Here is a 13,306-nt window from a genome sequence, read left to right as displayed (position 1 = left end):
ACACACACACACACACATGTCTATGTCCTGCATCGCCCAGGCTGCAGTCATCCTTGTAACACTGATAGTTAAACACAGGTATGCACTTACACCATAGACCACAAAACACACACGTACACACACACACGTACACACACAGGCCATTCCATCTCTCTCCTCTCTCAGGAATGCTCTTACTGTGCTCGTAAAAACACATGCCTTGTTTTAGACTGAGATTGCATCTGCAGAACCTTAAAAGGTACACCTCCCCCCATCTGCTCTCATCTTATTAAGTTACATCCCACAGTCGCCCCTCTGACACGGGGGGGGGGGGGGGGGTCACGTCCGTTTTCATTCAATCCGTTCAGGAAGTGTAATTAAATCAAATCAACACATTCTGTTTTTGTTAAGGTCGTTCGATTGCTCTGTGCTTGAGAAGCCCAGCAAGGGGAACTTTCTAGATCTCCTCCAGCTTGGTGCAGAACACTTCAAAGATCCGCGATGGAACATTCTAGAACCATGAATGATGGATGCTGTTCCGGAATCCTTTAACAGCCCAGGTGAGTCAACCTCAGATATAGATCTCCGTTGTAGATGGGGCCCTCGGGGTAAACAGGAAGTTGGACAGGAGGGTAAATATAACTTCTTCCTTTCTCTGTGGCTGCCCTGTGTGAGCTATGTAGAGGCTCTGTTACAGCTCTGCATCAACACTGTCTTTCAGTCTTCATTTGCTACATACTCTGTTGTACTGTGTGTGTGTGTGTAAGTATAAGTACGCATCGGTGTGTGTATGTGTGTGTGTCCATGTGTGTGTGTGTGTATATGTGTGTGTGTTGCACTCCACGTGAAAAGGTGTTTATTAGTCCCCAGGTGTAAAGTACATATGAGCTCATACACTCTGTAAATAGACTAACACTGAGCTCATTACACAAGCCAGAGGGGTGTGTGTGTGTGTGTGTGTGTAAATGGGCCAGCTATACAACCCTGTACCACTACCCTTAAACAGTCCTGAAGCTAACTATTGACTTCAGTCTCCTGGGAGAAAAGACTATCAGGTTCCACTCGCCTCAGCCCTCTGATACAGCCCTCAGCCCTCCTCCTCAGCCCTCCTCAGCCCTCCTCAGCCCTCCTCCTCAGCCCTCCTCAGCCCTCCTCAGCCCTCCTCAGCCCTCCTCAGCCCTCCTCAGCCCTCCTCAGCCCTCCTCAGCCCTCCTCCTCAGCCCTCCTCAGCCCTCCTCAGCCCTCCTCCTCAGCCCTCCTCAGCCCTCCTCAGCCCTCCTCAGCCCTCCTCAGCCCTCCTCAGCCCTCCTCCTCAGCCTTCCTCAGCCCTCCTCCTCAGCCCTCCTCAGCCCTCCTCCTCAGCCCTCCTCAGCCCCCCTCAGCCCTCCTCACACTTCCTCAATATGACCCGCTGGCTCTGGAGGAAAGGAAACACTCGATATCTTCATGTGTCTTTTCTCTTTCTCCACCCCTCCATCATGTTCTCTGTCCAACTCTTTATAGGACACACACACCTCCTCCCCATTCCTTCACATCTGTTCGACAGCGAGGCAGTGTGTGCGTGCGTGCGTGCGTGTTGCTAATATTAGCACTGCAGATAGCAGAGGTTCACATAAACCTCTAGTCTTCCAAGACTTCATCCCCTGCTGGAAGGCAGAGCTGGTTTTAAGGACCAGATTTAGTCCTGTACACACTATTATACCTGTGATAGTTCTGTCTCTGTGTCAGTCTACTGTACAAAAGGATAGATGCTACTCTAATCTGCACAGACTACATCACTAAACACCTTGTTTGGGTATCTGTAGTGTTAGGGTTGAGGTTGTCATTTGAACTTTCTTTCTAATTTCTAATTTGAAACTATTCAAGGCTATTTTGTGTGTGACAGAAAGAGTCCCTGTTCAGCTTCATTCTGGCTGGGCGGCGTGTGATGACATCATGTGTGATGACATCATATCAGATGAACTTTCACAGCCCAGTGACCTTTCTACTGATATGAATTGATTAGGGGTGTACGTGTGTCTGCATGTGTGTGTGTGTGTGTGTGTGCATGAGTGTGCGTGTGTGCATGAGTGTGTGTGTGCGTGTCAGCTGAAAGCACAGGAGTGATTGTCTAACGCAACGAGTTGTGGTATACAAGCTGTTATATTATCAATTTTGAAGCAAAACATGTAATCATAGAGCCTATTTAACCACTTAGCAACCAGACCATATTACTAGACCTTTACTGACACTGACAACTGTCTAGTCTGCCTAGAAACAGTCGGGGCAGCGAATACACACACAGATACATAAATGAACCAGACAAACAAACACACACAGACACACAAACACTCACACACAGAACCCTGGGATCCATTAATGTGTGTGTTGCCATCCCTGCTGTCCTAAATACCCAAACAACCTTCCTGTTGAACACACACACTCACACAGTCACACACTCACACAGTCACACACTCACACAGTCACACACTCACACAGTCACACACACACACAGTCACACACTCACACAGTCACACACACACACAGTCACACACACACAGCTTACAATCAAGTGTGAGATGTGTGAAAATCTGTGAGGCAAACACACACACAGCCAAGCATGAGTGTGTGTGTGTGTGTGTGTGATTTTGTCTGTGATGCATAAACTGAGGGCGCAAGAGAGATAGAGAGACAGAGAGAGAGAGAGAGAGAGAGAGAGAGAGAGAGAGAGAGAGAGAGAGAGAGAGGGAGGGAGGGGAGGGGGGGGGGAGAGAGAACCTACTAGAACCTATCTATTTCCATCGCTGATCTTGTTATTGATTTGTCTATTTCAGATGTGTTTATTGTGCTTGCATCCACTGTGTTTGTGCTCGAGCCAAAACTAGTTCTGCCCTTCTCAGCGTTGCCATGGTACCCACCAACTGCTGCTCCAGATGACATGGCAGGTGCCCCTGGCGCAATCTGGACACCATCCATGGTCATGTGTGTGTGTGTGTGTGTCCACAGGCAGAAGAGATGATTAAGGATAGCCAGTCCCATAAACTTCCTTTCCCCTCAGTCAGCACTGAGAAGAGGAGTCATGACAACCCTCTATTACATGTCTCCAAGCCCTGCCATACCATAATAAAACTGTGCTCTACCTGCTCTGTAATCTTAGCAGAGAGTGTGTCTCTGTGTTTCACAAAAGATGATCACACATCTATCCTTACCTGAACCAAGAGTGTGTGTGTGAGTGTGTTTGTGTGTGCGCCCCATACCAACCGGGAGATTCCGGAAGCTCAGCTCCCTAATTAAAACATCCGCAATACCTCAATCTGTACCACACACACACACACAACCCCAATCCCCAGTCTAAATTCATGTCATGAAACATTAACAGAATTAGTAGTGTGAATTACCCCAGAAAAGTAGGTCAAAAAGTTAGCGAACCAAACTAAGATTATCTAGATCCAATACTCCTTTATTAAAGAAGACAGGAAGAGACAGAGAGAGAGGAAGAGAGAGAGAGAGACAGAGAAAGAGAGCGAGAGAAAGAGAGAGAGAGAGAGAGAGAGAGAGGAGAGGGAGAGAGAGAGAGGGGGGGAGAGAGAGAGTTAGAGAGACAGAGACAGAGAGAGAGAGAGAGAGAGAGAGAGAGAGAGAGAGAGAGAGAGAGAGAGAGAGAGAGAGAGAGAGAGAGAGAGAGAGAGAGAGAGAGAGCAGAGGGGGGGGGGAGAGAGACAGAGAGGGAGAGAGAAAGAGAGGATGCTGATGGAGGTAGTAGAAAGAAAAGACACAAATGAATACATGGATGGATGAAAACATGATGGTCTCCGATCATGGTCTCCACATGTGATCTTCACCACTGGAAGCTGAGACATGCTTTAACGAGCCACCAGGCTCCCTGCTGAGTCATGTCACAGCTCCCCTCACACACACTCTACCATCCAACACACACTCTACCATCCAACACACACTCTACCATCCAACACACACTCTACCATCCAACACACACTCTACTGTGCAACACACACTCTTCTCTCTCTCTTTACTTAAAACACCTACGATTACGCTCTTAGATCACTGATGTGAAAATTACATATTCACACACACACAAACACACACACACACATACACACACACACCCTCTCTCCCAGATCCAGGCTCCCACTTTCTCTCCTCTCCTTCTGTCTTTCTTTCGTTCTTTCGTTTTTTCACACACACACATTCTCTCTCTCTTTCTTTCTTTCTTTCTTTCTTTCTTTCTTTTTTTGTCTCTCTCACTGCATGCTAAGACTGTTTAATTGAAGGGGTGTGACGACAGAGGCAATGTGTGTAATTATAGCAGGAGAGTAAGTCACTAGCTATGACACAACCCTTTGATGACACAATTAGGGAGAAAAGAAAAAGATTTCTCATTTCTGAAGTAAATGACAAACGCGCGTACACACATATGCACACACACTCTTCATTAATGGCCTCATTTAGCAGACACACACTCCTAACCCTTTCTCCCTGTCCTCTGCAACAAGCTAATAGGCCACCATGTCTAGCAAACCAAGAGCTCAGAGAGGAGCTCTGTGTATGTGCGTGTGTGTGTGTGTGCGTGTGTGTGTGGCATCTATAGGTGTTCTCCCGTTGCTTATTGTGGACTGTGGAGATAACAGGCCACTCTACTACAGTGACACCATCTCCCACAGAGAGGGAGGGAGGGAGGGAGGGAGGGAGGGAGGGAGGGAGGGAGGGAGGGAGGGAGGGAGGGAGGGAGGGAGGGAGGGAGGGAGGGAGGGAGGGAGGGAGGGAGGGAGGGAGGGAGGGAGGGAGGGAGGGAGGGAGGGAGGGAGGGAGGGAGGGAGGGAGGGAGGGAGGGAGGGAGGGAGGGAAAGGCCAGGGACGTGAATGAGAAGCTCTTCAATTCAGCCGACATCAGCACCCCCTCCCTCCCTCCTTCTCTCTCTCCCCTCTTTCTCACCCATCCATCCCTTCTCACCGTATTGACGAAGCGACCTCTTTATATGGTAATGCCTTCCTCACCTGAGAAGCATAAAGAGCACATTAACACACACACACACACACTCACACACTCACACACACACACACACACACACACACTCACACACACACACACACACACACACACACACACACACACCCTCATACACAGACCCTGACATGAGAGGCACATTAGTGCTGACTGAGATATGTATGCTGCTCACATCTGTCACACCTTGCTGCCGTAGCAACAGAGCCGGCGCCGTGGTTACGGTCGTCTAGCTGTAAGAGGGCCCGTATCCACATCTGGACTGGAGAATCTACACATGATTCTGACACCAAGATGGCCTTCTCAAATGTGCACTATAACTGCCTATTATTATGCATAAATAATTCATTATTATTATTCATTTTCTCATTATTTATTCATATCCACAGCGCAAACGAAGCTGTATTGGAGACCCGGCAGAGCATGAGGGCAGCGTGTGTGTGAGTCTTTTCTACCTAAGGTGTAGGTCACCCACACTGACGACACACACCCTTCAAACTGAGCCAAGGACTTTCCCAGCAGTGTCCCTTATAGCTATCACACGCACACACACACACACACACACACTGGCCCACTTTACAGAACCAAACTCGACTAACCGAGACCAGACCACTCACCATCTCTGAAAGGGCGGGGGGTCGGGGGGGGGGGGTGAGGTTTACACACACATGTGGTCAAGTGCACAACAAGCCCATAAGCAGCTTCAGCTGGGGCAGCAGATGTGCCTTTAAGCCTCCAGCCACAAGTGTGTCTCCATAAAACTTAAAACACACATCGCTCTCCCTGATCCCCCCATAGGTTTACACACCCACACATTACCACCACTCTCCTCCTAGACACCTCTCTCCTGTGTCTCTTTATCCTTCCCCTTGTTTTTCTTCTTTCCTGAAACAGGCACTCTCCACTTTGTCCGTCCATTCCCCCTCTCTCTCCTTCTCTTTCCACTCCTCTCTTCTCTCCTCTCCTTTTCCTCCCCTCCCCCTCTGCTCTCTTGTTCTCTAACCTAAACCTTTCTGAGTAAGTCTTCATTTTCTTCTCCCAAGTTCCACATGAACTACACCTTCTTCTCTCACTCTCCCTGAGATCTGAAATCAAATCATCATGTTTCCAAAAGGAAGCCCATTGTTAAGTGTCTCTCTCCCTCTCTCTCTCTCGCTGTCTCTTTCCCCACCTCTCTTTCTTATCTCCCTCTCTTTATTTCTCTCTCTTGCTGTCTCTCTCCCCACCCCTCTCTCTCTCCATCTCTCTCTCTCTTGCTGTCTCTCTCCCCACCCCTCTTTCTCTCCATCTCTCTCTCTCTTGCTGTCTCTCTCCCCACCCCTCTCTCTCTCCATCTCTCTCTCGCTGTCTCTCTCCCCACCCCTCTCTCCCTCTCTCCATCTCTCTCTCTTGCTGTCTCTCTCCCCACCCCTCTTTCTCTCCCTCTCTCTCTCTCTCTCTCTCTCTCTCTCTCTCTCTCTCTCTCCCCACCCCTCTCTCTCTCTCTCTCTCTCGCTCTCTCTCCCCACTCCTCTCTCTCTCTCTCTCCATCTGTTTCTCCCGTCTCCACCCTGTATCCCAGAGTCCTGCTGACAGACACTGCGTTCGCAGATCAAGAGGAGAGCCAGTGTTCCTGACACGGCCACGCCGAGGCTGCCGGTCACAGCGTAGCGCCTCGTTGCGCTGCGCGTGTTTGTGTTTGGCTCCTCTCGTCACACATCCTGGGTCACGGCGGGGGGGGGGCGGGGGGACACCCGCTGCGTGCACGCTCTGAAGGTCACAATTAGCATACCAGTCGTTTTCTGTCAACAAGGGTATAGGAGTAGCTTCGTGTCCATGTCCCCCTTAAGGAGAGGGTGGAGCGGGGGGACGGGGGACGGACATGGATACTAAATCCGGGATTAGTGTAGGGAGACTTTCAATTGTTTTATTGTTAAAAGTATTCTGCCTCGAGATTATGGAGGTTGTATTTTAGATGGGAAAATATCCAATGTTCCCTCCTTCTAAATATTCAGATTTATCTCTTTGTCCTCTCTCTCTCTCACACACACACACACACACACACACATACAACATACTCTCTTCCTCACCTGCTACGACTTAAGAAGAGCTCTACAGGTTGGGAAAGAGGTAAACTTGATATGAACCCAACTCCGTATACCCACACAGGTACACAAAATCTTCCTCACCACCATCAACTCACACACTTGCCCAGCAAATTACCACTTCTCTGGCTATTAATGTTGATTTAATTAATGTGGATATCAATTGTACGTATGCAAGACTGACATTTGAGACGTTTTATATTTCCTATGTCTCAATCTAAACTGCTGGATATTGCCACCAGTTCAGGCCATTGTTCTGTCCTCCATCTAGACCCGTCACCCGCCTCTGTCTGCCGCTCTACAGCGCCCCCATTGGCTTCTCTTGGGAACAGCTCAACACCTCCGTGGGCTCTCGAGATAGTTTTGATCGCCAGGCAAACCCACAAAATCCAGTTCAGTCGCCAAAAACTGCGGTTCTAAACTGTTTATAGCCTATATATACCACTCTGCATTCTGGCAGGAAACGAAATTAATTACAAGACTGTCCGCCAGAAAGACAGAACATGCCAATAAACACACATATCTTCATTTTACGAAATTAGTTTCCAGAAATGCCTTCGGTCTCCTAATGACAGGGATATAGGGGAAGGGTTAGATCGAGTGGAGATGAGAGAGGAGGAGGACCCCAGATGTTCCATATGCCTTGTCATGTCTCCTCTTGCGCTCTTTTTTTTACGTCCTGAATAAATAAAATACATAAATAACGTTAATTAAACGTTTTATATGGTGAAAGTCAGTCGGAGTTTTTAAAGAGGTGGGTAAAGGCTACAACGGACAAATTACGCACACCAGTGAGGTACAACCAACCAACCTCAAGAGTAACGGTTTTAATTACTCCTGTTCAACCAACCTTAACCGTTAGCCTGCAAGGCCTTAACGATGTCCCGAAACCCCCGCCGCTTTACAGCCAACATAATGACGCATTTCCTATTCAACCTCAGTTTACGACACATACGCGCTCTGCGCCACGCAGAATGCTGCTATTTGTACCCAATTAACTCTTCCCAGCCTCTCTTCCCTTCTTCCAACCCCAATCCCAGCTCACGTCTCCCGCGGGTAGCCTGTGGCCTACACGTTCATGTTTTTGGGCATGGCACCAAAAACAGAACTTGGCAAGGCTGTGTGAAATCCGCTGCACGGTTTACACTCAGATAATGAGGAGCTCGGCGGTCTCTAATCTTAGCCGGCCAACAACACCTTCTCCTGTAACGCTCTTGAGTGTGTTTATCAGATTGAAGGTTGCAGACACAAAAATGGGTTTTCAGGCGATGGGATTGTAAAGAGGATTTTCAGTACTGGCTTTGATTGAAACAGGACAAGAATGTTAGCCAACAATTGAAATAATAATGCTAATCTAGATGGTTTGAATAACGCTGAAACATACGCGTTTAGACAAAAAATATATATCTTATGTTAATCAATCATTTTCATCCTCCAACAAAACGATGCATAAAAGAGAAAATAGGTTTAATTGATTTTGGCGTTGAGCCCTATTAGATTGCGGATAAAATGAGTTGAGTCAAATCGATTTGTTGAATAAATTACCATGTTTGGCATAATGCCAATTGTCAGACATCCTCAGAGAAGGCAATAGTCTGCGCGTGCATGAACAGAGCTGAGCCGTGCTCACGCAGCATAACGCATCGATGACCATCGGTTCACCTCCCATCAACGGCTAAATGAATCATCTGATCAAGTAAACTATTAATCGTAAAAAATAACAATTAACACCACTATAAGACATGACTTAGTTGGGTCTGTGGGAGAGTGGGCGTAAAGAGCCGTATATACAGTTTAAAGGGCAGCGAGAACATATTTTACCTTGCTGGAGTATGGACCGGGAATGAGCAGCTTCAGGGCTTGCCGTTTCAACTCCGCCAGCCGAGCGTTGCAGTTCTCACACCAGACTCCCCTCTCAGATCCCGGGGAGCTGCCGCTGGCTGAACCGGGCGACCCTGTCCCAAAACCGGGGGAGCCACCCAGTGAACCCGGGGAGCCTGTTCCGATCCCAGGTGATATGGTCCCGGGGGACCCTGAGAAAGACCCCGGGGATGATGTGCCCGATCCCGGTGAAGGTGTGCCTGTGGAACTGGGCATGGAACCAGCACCCTCGGGTGCAGGGCGGCCACCGGTACGGGACTCTTCGTACGTTTTCCGGTACCATGTCTCCGGGGAGAAGGAGGCAGATTTGGTTGGGGATGTATCCGTCATCTATGGGACAATAGAGGAATATATCTAGAAATGATCAAAAACTTGTGACTACAATAATGACACCACAAACACAAGTAATATCGGCTATGCAACATAGCCTAAAAGAATTAGCTACAGCTAAAAGTAAATCCAGGCACATTTATTAGCTCATTTAAGACAGATGTAACACAATGTAGGCTAGGATAGGTGAGCATTCAGCGACTGAAAACCCATCAGACCGCAACCGATGAAGGAGACGTGTAGCCTACCCCGTATTTTCTGCTCCTGCTGGTCACACACCTCTCTTTGCTCCCCGAGAGAGAAGTCATGCTGAAGGTGAGGAGAGGGAGACAGGGACTGGGGGAAAGCAATCTATGTTGTTTCACATCCAAGGAGACGCAATCGATTTCAATTCATTCCACGCCCCTCCAAGAGCTTCTCAATCATGAACCAATATCATGCGGATTCGTTATCCATATGGCAACGATGAATAACAGTATCCACTCCGATCACCTATTACGCATACAGATTAGTTCCAATTAGTTCCTTCTTTTCAGACTTCTGATATCCACAAAACAACTGCCCGAAGTGGTCCACCTGTTTGAGGAGTGTGTGTCAGTCTCCAGGAGCGACCGGACTGTAACGAACCGACAAGGAATGCCATCGACGCAAGGGCTCACCGTACAGACAGTCCGCAGCGCTAGCCTTGCAGAGCCTCTGCCCGGTATTCCAATAACGTCCGTGTGCCTTGCTAACTAGTCCGCGAGAGGCTGTACTCTTGTGAGGCCAGGGGTGCAGAGGAGGGAGAGAGGCGCACACATCTGGCTAGGGGGGAGGGTTTTCTTTGCCCCCTCCCTGCCAGCGGACCAATAGCGTAACGGCGTCTGGTTGAGTGACAGGTAAAGCTCGAAATTTCCTGGTTAAACTTTATGAGGGCTTTATAACGCTGAAGCGACAGGTTACGTAGCCTAGGTAACAAAGACGCCTGAAAGAAATACTCTTAAAGGCTCATGCAGTGATGTTTTTAGATAACGTAAATGTTAACAGTGATACACAAATATCCTCGAGTCAATTTATTAGGTCTGTAGGCCCCTGGACGATTGGGAGAGAATATAAACAAACGAATAATTTTGTCACGGCTCCTCTAACTTGACATATTGGGGTTTTACTGATCAAACTGAAGATGCAAATTGTTGGTGTTCGTTAGCGCAAAGTCTCTATCAGACTATTTGACAACGTACTGTGAAAGAGCGCTGACATTGGGACTTAAGATTGTTCAGTAGATACATAGCGCCACCTGTCGCCTCACACCGGTTACGACGTGGGAACAAAACGGACGAAGGTTTACACAGACAGTATTCGTCAATGGGATAAAAAAAGATTCATTTACAAACAAGTCACAAACACACACATATATATTTTTAGTTGTTTGCTTTATTTAGGGTTTAGTTGTGTGGTACTGTGAGCTGGTTTATATCCTGTAACAAAAACGGACATGAGGTGAACTATCTCTGTTTGTGTGTGTGTGTGTGTGTGACAGCAGGATGGAGGTAGTTTGACTTCTGTCTCTATCTGTTGTCATCCACGGTCATCATGCTAACAAAGTCCTTGTAGAAAACCACGTCCTTGTCTGGGTCTCGAGCTGCCGACAGCATCTCGTCCATCTCCTCCTGGGTGAAGGGCTCCCCTGAGCGGAGACAGAGAGAGAAAGACAGACAGAGAGAGAGAGAGAGAGAGAGAGAGATAGAGAGAGAGAGACAGAGAGAGAGAGAGAGAGAGAGAGAGAGAGAGAGAGAGAGAGAGAGAGAGAGAGAGAGAGAGAGAGAGAGAAAGAGAGACAGACAGACAGAGAGACAGAGAGAGACAGAGAGAGAGAGAGAGAGAGAGAGAGAGAGAGAGAGAGAGAGAGAGAGAGAGAGAGAGAGAGAGAGAGAGAGAGAAAGAGAAAGGTTATAACCATTCAACTCTGCTAGTTTCAGACCATGTAGATTCTTCCATTCTGGCTGTTCAAGATCCAGAAAGACACTGCAGGACGTATGGTTCTAGGTTTTATTATACCTTCCTGAGTCATGTACTTGGTGAGTTTCTCTGGTTCCAAGTATCCTGTTTTCTGCTGATCCAGAACCTGTGGATGAATCAGGCCGGGAAGGGGGGGGGGGGAGCATCTCAGTTGAGCATATCATCAACTGTAAGTCAATTAAAGCTTAAGACGCTATCCAAGTTTGAACTAATCAATGGTCTAAAGAGGATCCTACAGAACTGTACAACAAATGGTCTTGCCCCGTGGTATTTTGTGTTGAACCAATCCAAATCGCCCAAACCAATTAGATTCAGTGTTGTTACAGATGTGGATCCCTCAACATATCGTGATGTAATCACCTCAAAAGCTTGAAGCAGCAGATCCTCTGGAATGGGTCGGAACCTGCACACACACACACACGCACACACGCATGCGCACACACACACACACACACACACAGCACACACACACACACACACCACACACATACACACACACCACACACACACACACACACACACACCACACACACTGATACATCAGAATCATAATCAGAAAGGGATTTATTCGCCATGAAAGTTTCCACAGACAAGGCATTTACTTTAGCAGGAAGGTGCATACAATAAACATATAGGAACCTAAAATTAAAATATGTGAACTATCTATACTAAGGGTACATAAACTAGCAGTACTAAGTGGAATTAGAATGAAATAAAATGTACAATAAAATAAAATATAAGTTGCCATAAAATGTAAACTACTAACAATGTATATGATCTCAACACAGAAAGTAAATGAACATTAATCAACTTGCATATGCACACACACACACACACACACACACACACACACACACAGGTGGACTTACTTTCGCTCGATCAGTACCTTGGTCATGGTAGGGAGAAACTTCTCAAAGCGGACATATCCTGTTGGCTCCTCTTCCTCTATCTGTGACAGAGGTTGATATAAAACACAACTAGTTTCCCCAAAAAAGTTTCAACAAAACAAAGTTTGAAAAAGCTACCATCTCTTTTTTTCATCCTGTGTGAAAAACATTTTTAAAGATCAAAAAAAAAAAAAAAAAAAAAGGTTTATAAAAAAGGTTTGCATCAATGATGTTTGTGTGTGCTCTGCTCTGCTTTAATAAATGTCCTAGACTAAGATCTCGGTCTGCGAAACTGGGCCTACAACAGGTAGGCCTATATGTCAGCGACCTACCTCTTTACTTTCACTTGAGTGTAAAAGGTTTTTTTTTTCCAACCACTTTTACCAGTCTTTTTAAACATGAGTATCTGTACTTCTACTTGAGTGAAGGATGTGTGTACTTTTGCCATCTCTGTAAAGGGGTGATGGTGTGCTTCTCTCACCTCTGCAATGACGTCATGTAACTCTCCCTCTGTGGGGAAACAGCCTAGGGACCGGATAATGGTACCAATCTCTCTGTAGGATGAGGCAAGGCATTATGAGGCAGAGAGGCACGGAGTTTCCTCACTCTAAACTTCTATAGCCTATACATGGACACACATACTTTTTCCTCTTTCTTTCTTTCTCTTTTTCTTTTTATTTCCTTCTTTCTTTCTCTCGTTATGTCTCTCTCTCACACACATAATCACACAGGCACATGCATGGGTGTTTATGCTTACCGGACGTCAACTGTTTTGTTAAACCCGTGGTCAAACACATCAAAAGCTTCAGTGATCTTTTTGTGGACATCCGACACAATGGCCTCTAAAACCACACAGAAGGAAATAGTTATTTGTCAGCGTAGCGACGTGATTTCAGCGTAGCAATGTGATTTCTTGACTATTATCTAAACAGAAATGTTTTAAAAATGTTTTTCTTTTTCCCCATTTCTCACCTGCACTATCCTTATCGTCCGCCATGTTTTTTATTTAGTTACCGTTGCCAGGAGACCGGGGGCAGCATTTGATTGGCAGAGAATAATAATGCTCTTACATTTTTCCTTATCCTGATTAAAAACATAAACAACTAAAACTGTACAGAAGGGTTTTGTTCCATCGTAAAGTATTTGTT

At 46.8% G+C, this 13,306-nt stretch overlaps 2 protein-coding genes across 3 annotated transcripts in view; both read right to left on the bottom strand.

The window, feature by feature from the left end:
- Positions 1 to 9,581, bottom strand: part of kif26ba (kinesin family member 26Ba) — a 63,022-nt gene extending 53,441 nt beyond the window's left edge. The window contains 2 exon segments of the mRNA XM_084668461.1: positions 8,884 to 9,273; positions 9,522 to 9,581. Of these exon segments, the coding sequence (XP_084524587.1) occupies positions 8,884 to 9,273; positions 9,522 to 9,581 (450 nt within the window).
- Positions 9,582 to 10,682: 1,101 nt separating this feature from the next.
- Positions 10,683 to 13,272, bottom strand: drc8 (dynein regulatory complex subunit 8). Of its 2 annotated transcripts, none has more exons than XM_084668197.1 (7): positions 13,131 to 13,272; positions 12,916 to 13,000; positions 12,640 to 12,712; positions 12,141 to 12,220; positions 11,632 to 11,803; positions 11,311 to 11,377; positions 10,683 to 10,939 (listed from the first exon to the last, which is right to left on the bottom strand). In XM_084668197.1, exons 1-7 carry the CDS (start codon positions 13,153 to 13,155, stop codon positions 10,821 to 10,823), a joined length of 621 nt encoding a protein of 206 aa, XP_084524323.1. In that variant the 5' UTR covers positions 13,156 to 13,272; the 3' UTR covers positions 10,683 to 10,820. The 2 variants fall into 2 exon arrangements, with proteins under 2 accessions (XP_084524323.1, XP_084524324.1); XM_084668198.1 differs by having other exon boundaries at positions 11,632 to 11,674.
- Between the last annotated feature and the right edge of the window lie 34 nt (positions 13,273 to 13,306).

Source organism: Hypomesus nipponensis, chromosome 12, assembly GCF_054491055.1.
Source record: "Hypomesus nipponensis isolate SF chromosome 12, ASM5449105v1, whole genome shotgun sequence".
In the NCBI taxonomy this organism is placed as follows: domain Eukaryota; kingdom Metazoa; phylum Chordata; class Actinopteri; order Osmeriformes; family Osmeridae; genus Hypomesus; species Hypomesus nipponensis.
This window is presented reverse-complemented; position numbering and strand designations above follow the sequence as displayed.

Bases quoted from the DNA above. Each gene is read 5' to 3' on its own strand.
- drc8 (XM_084668197.1), bottom strand. From the start codon at position 13,155: ATGGCGGACGATAAGGATAGTGCAG. The intron at 11,804-12,140 runs GTAAGTCCACCT...CTGATGTATCAG, and splicing joins AAGGTACTGATCGAGCGAAA to TGTGTGTGGTGTGTGTGTGT. The intron at 10,940-11,310 runs GTATAATAAAAC...GTCTCCGCTCAG, and splicing joins CAAGTACATGACTCAGGAAG to GGGAGCCCTTCACCCAGGAG.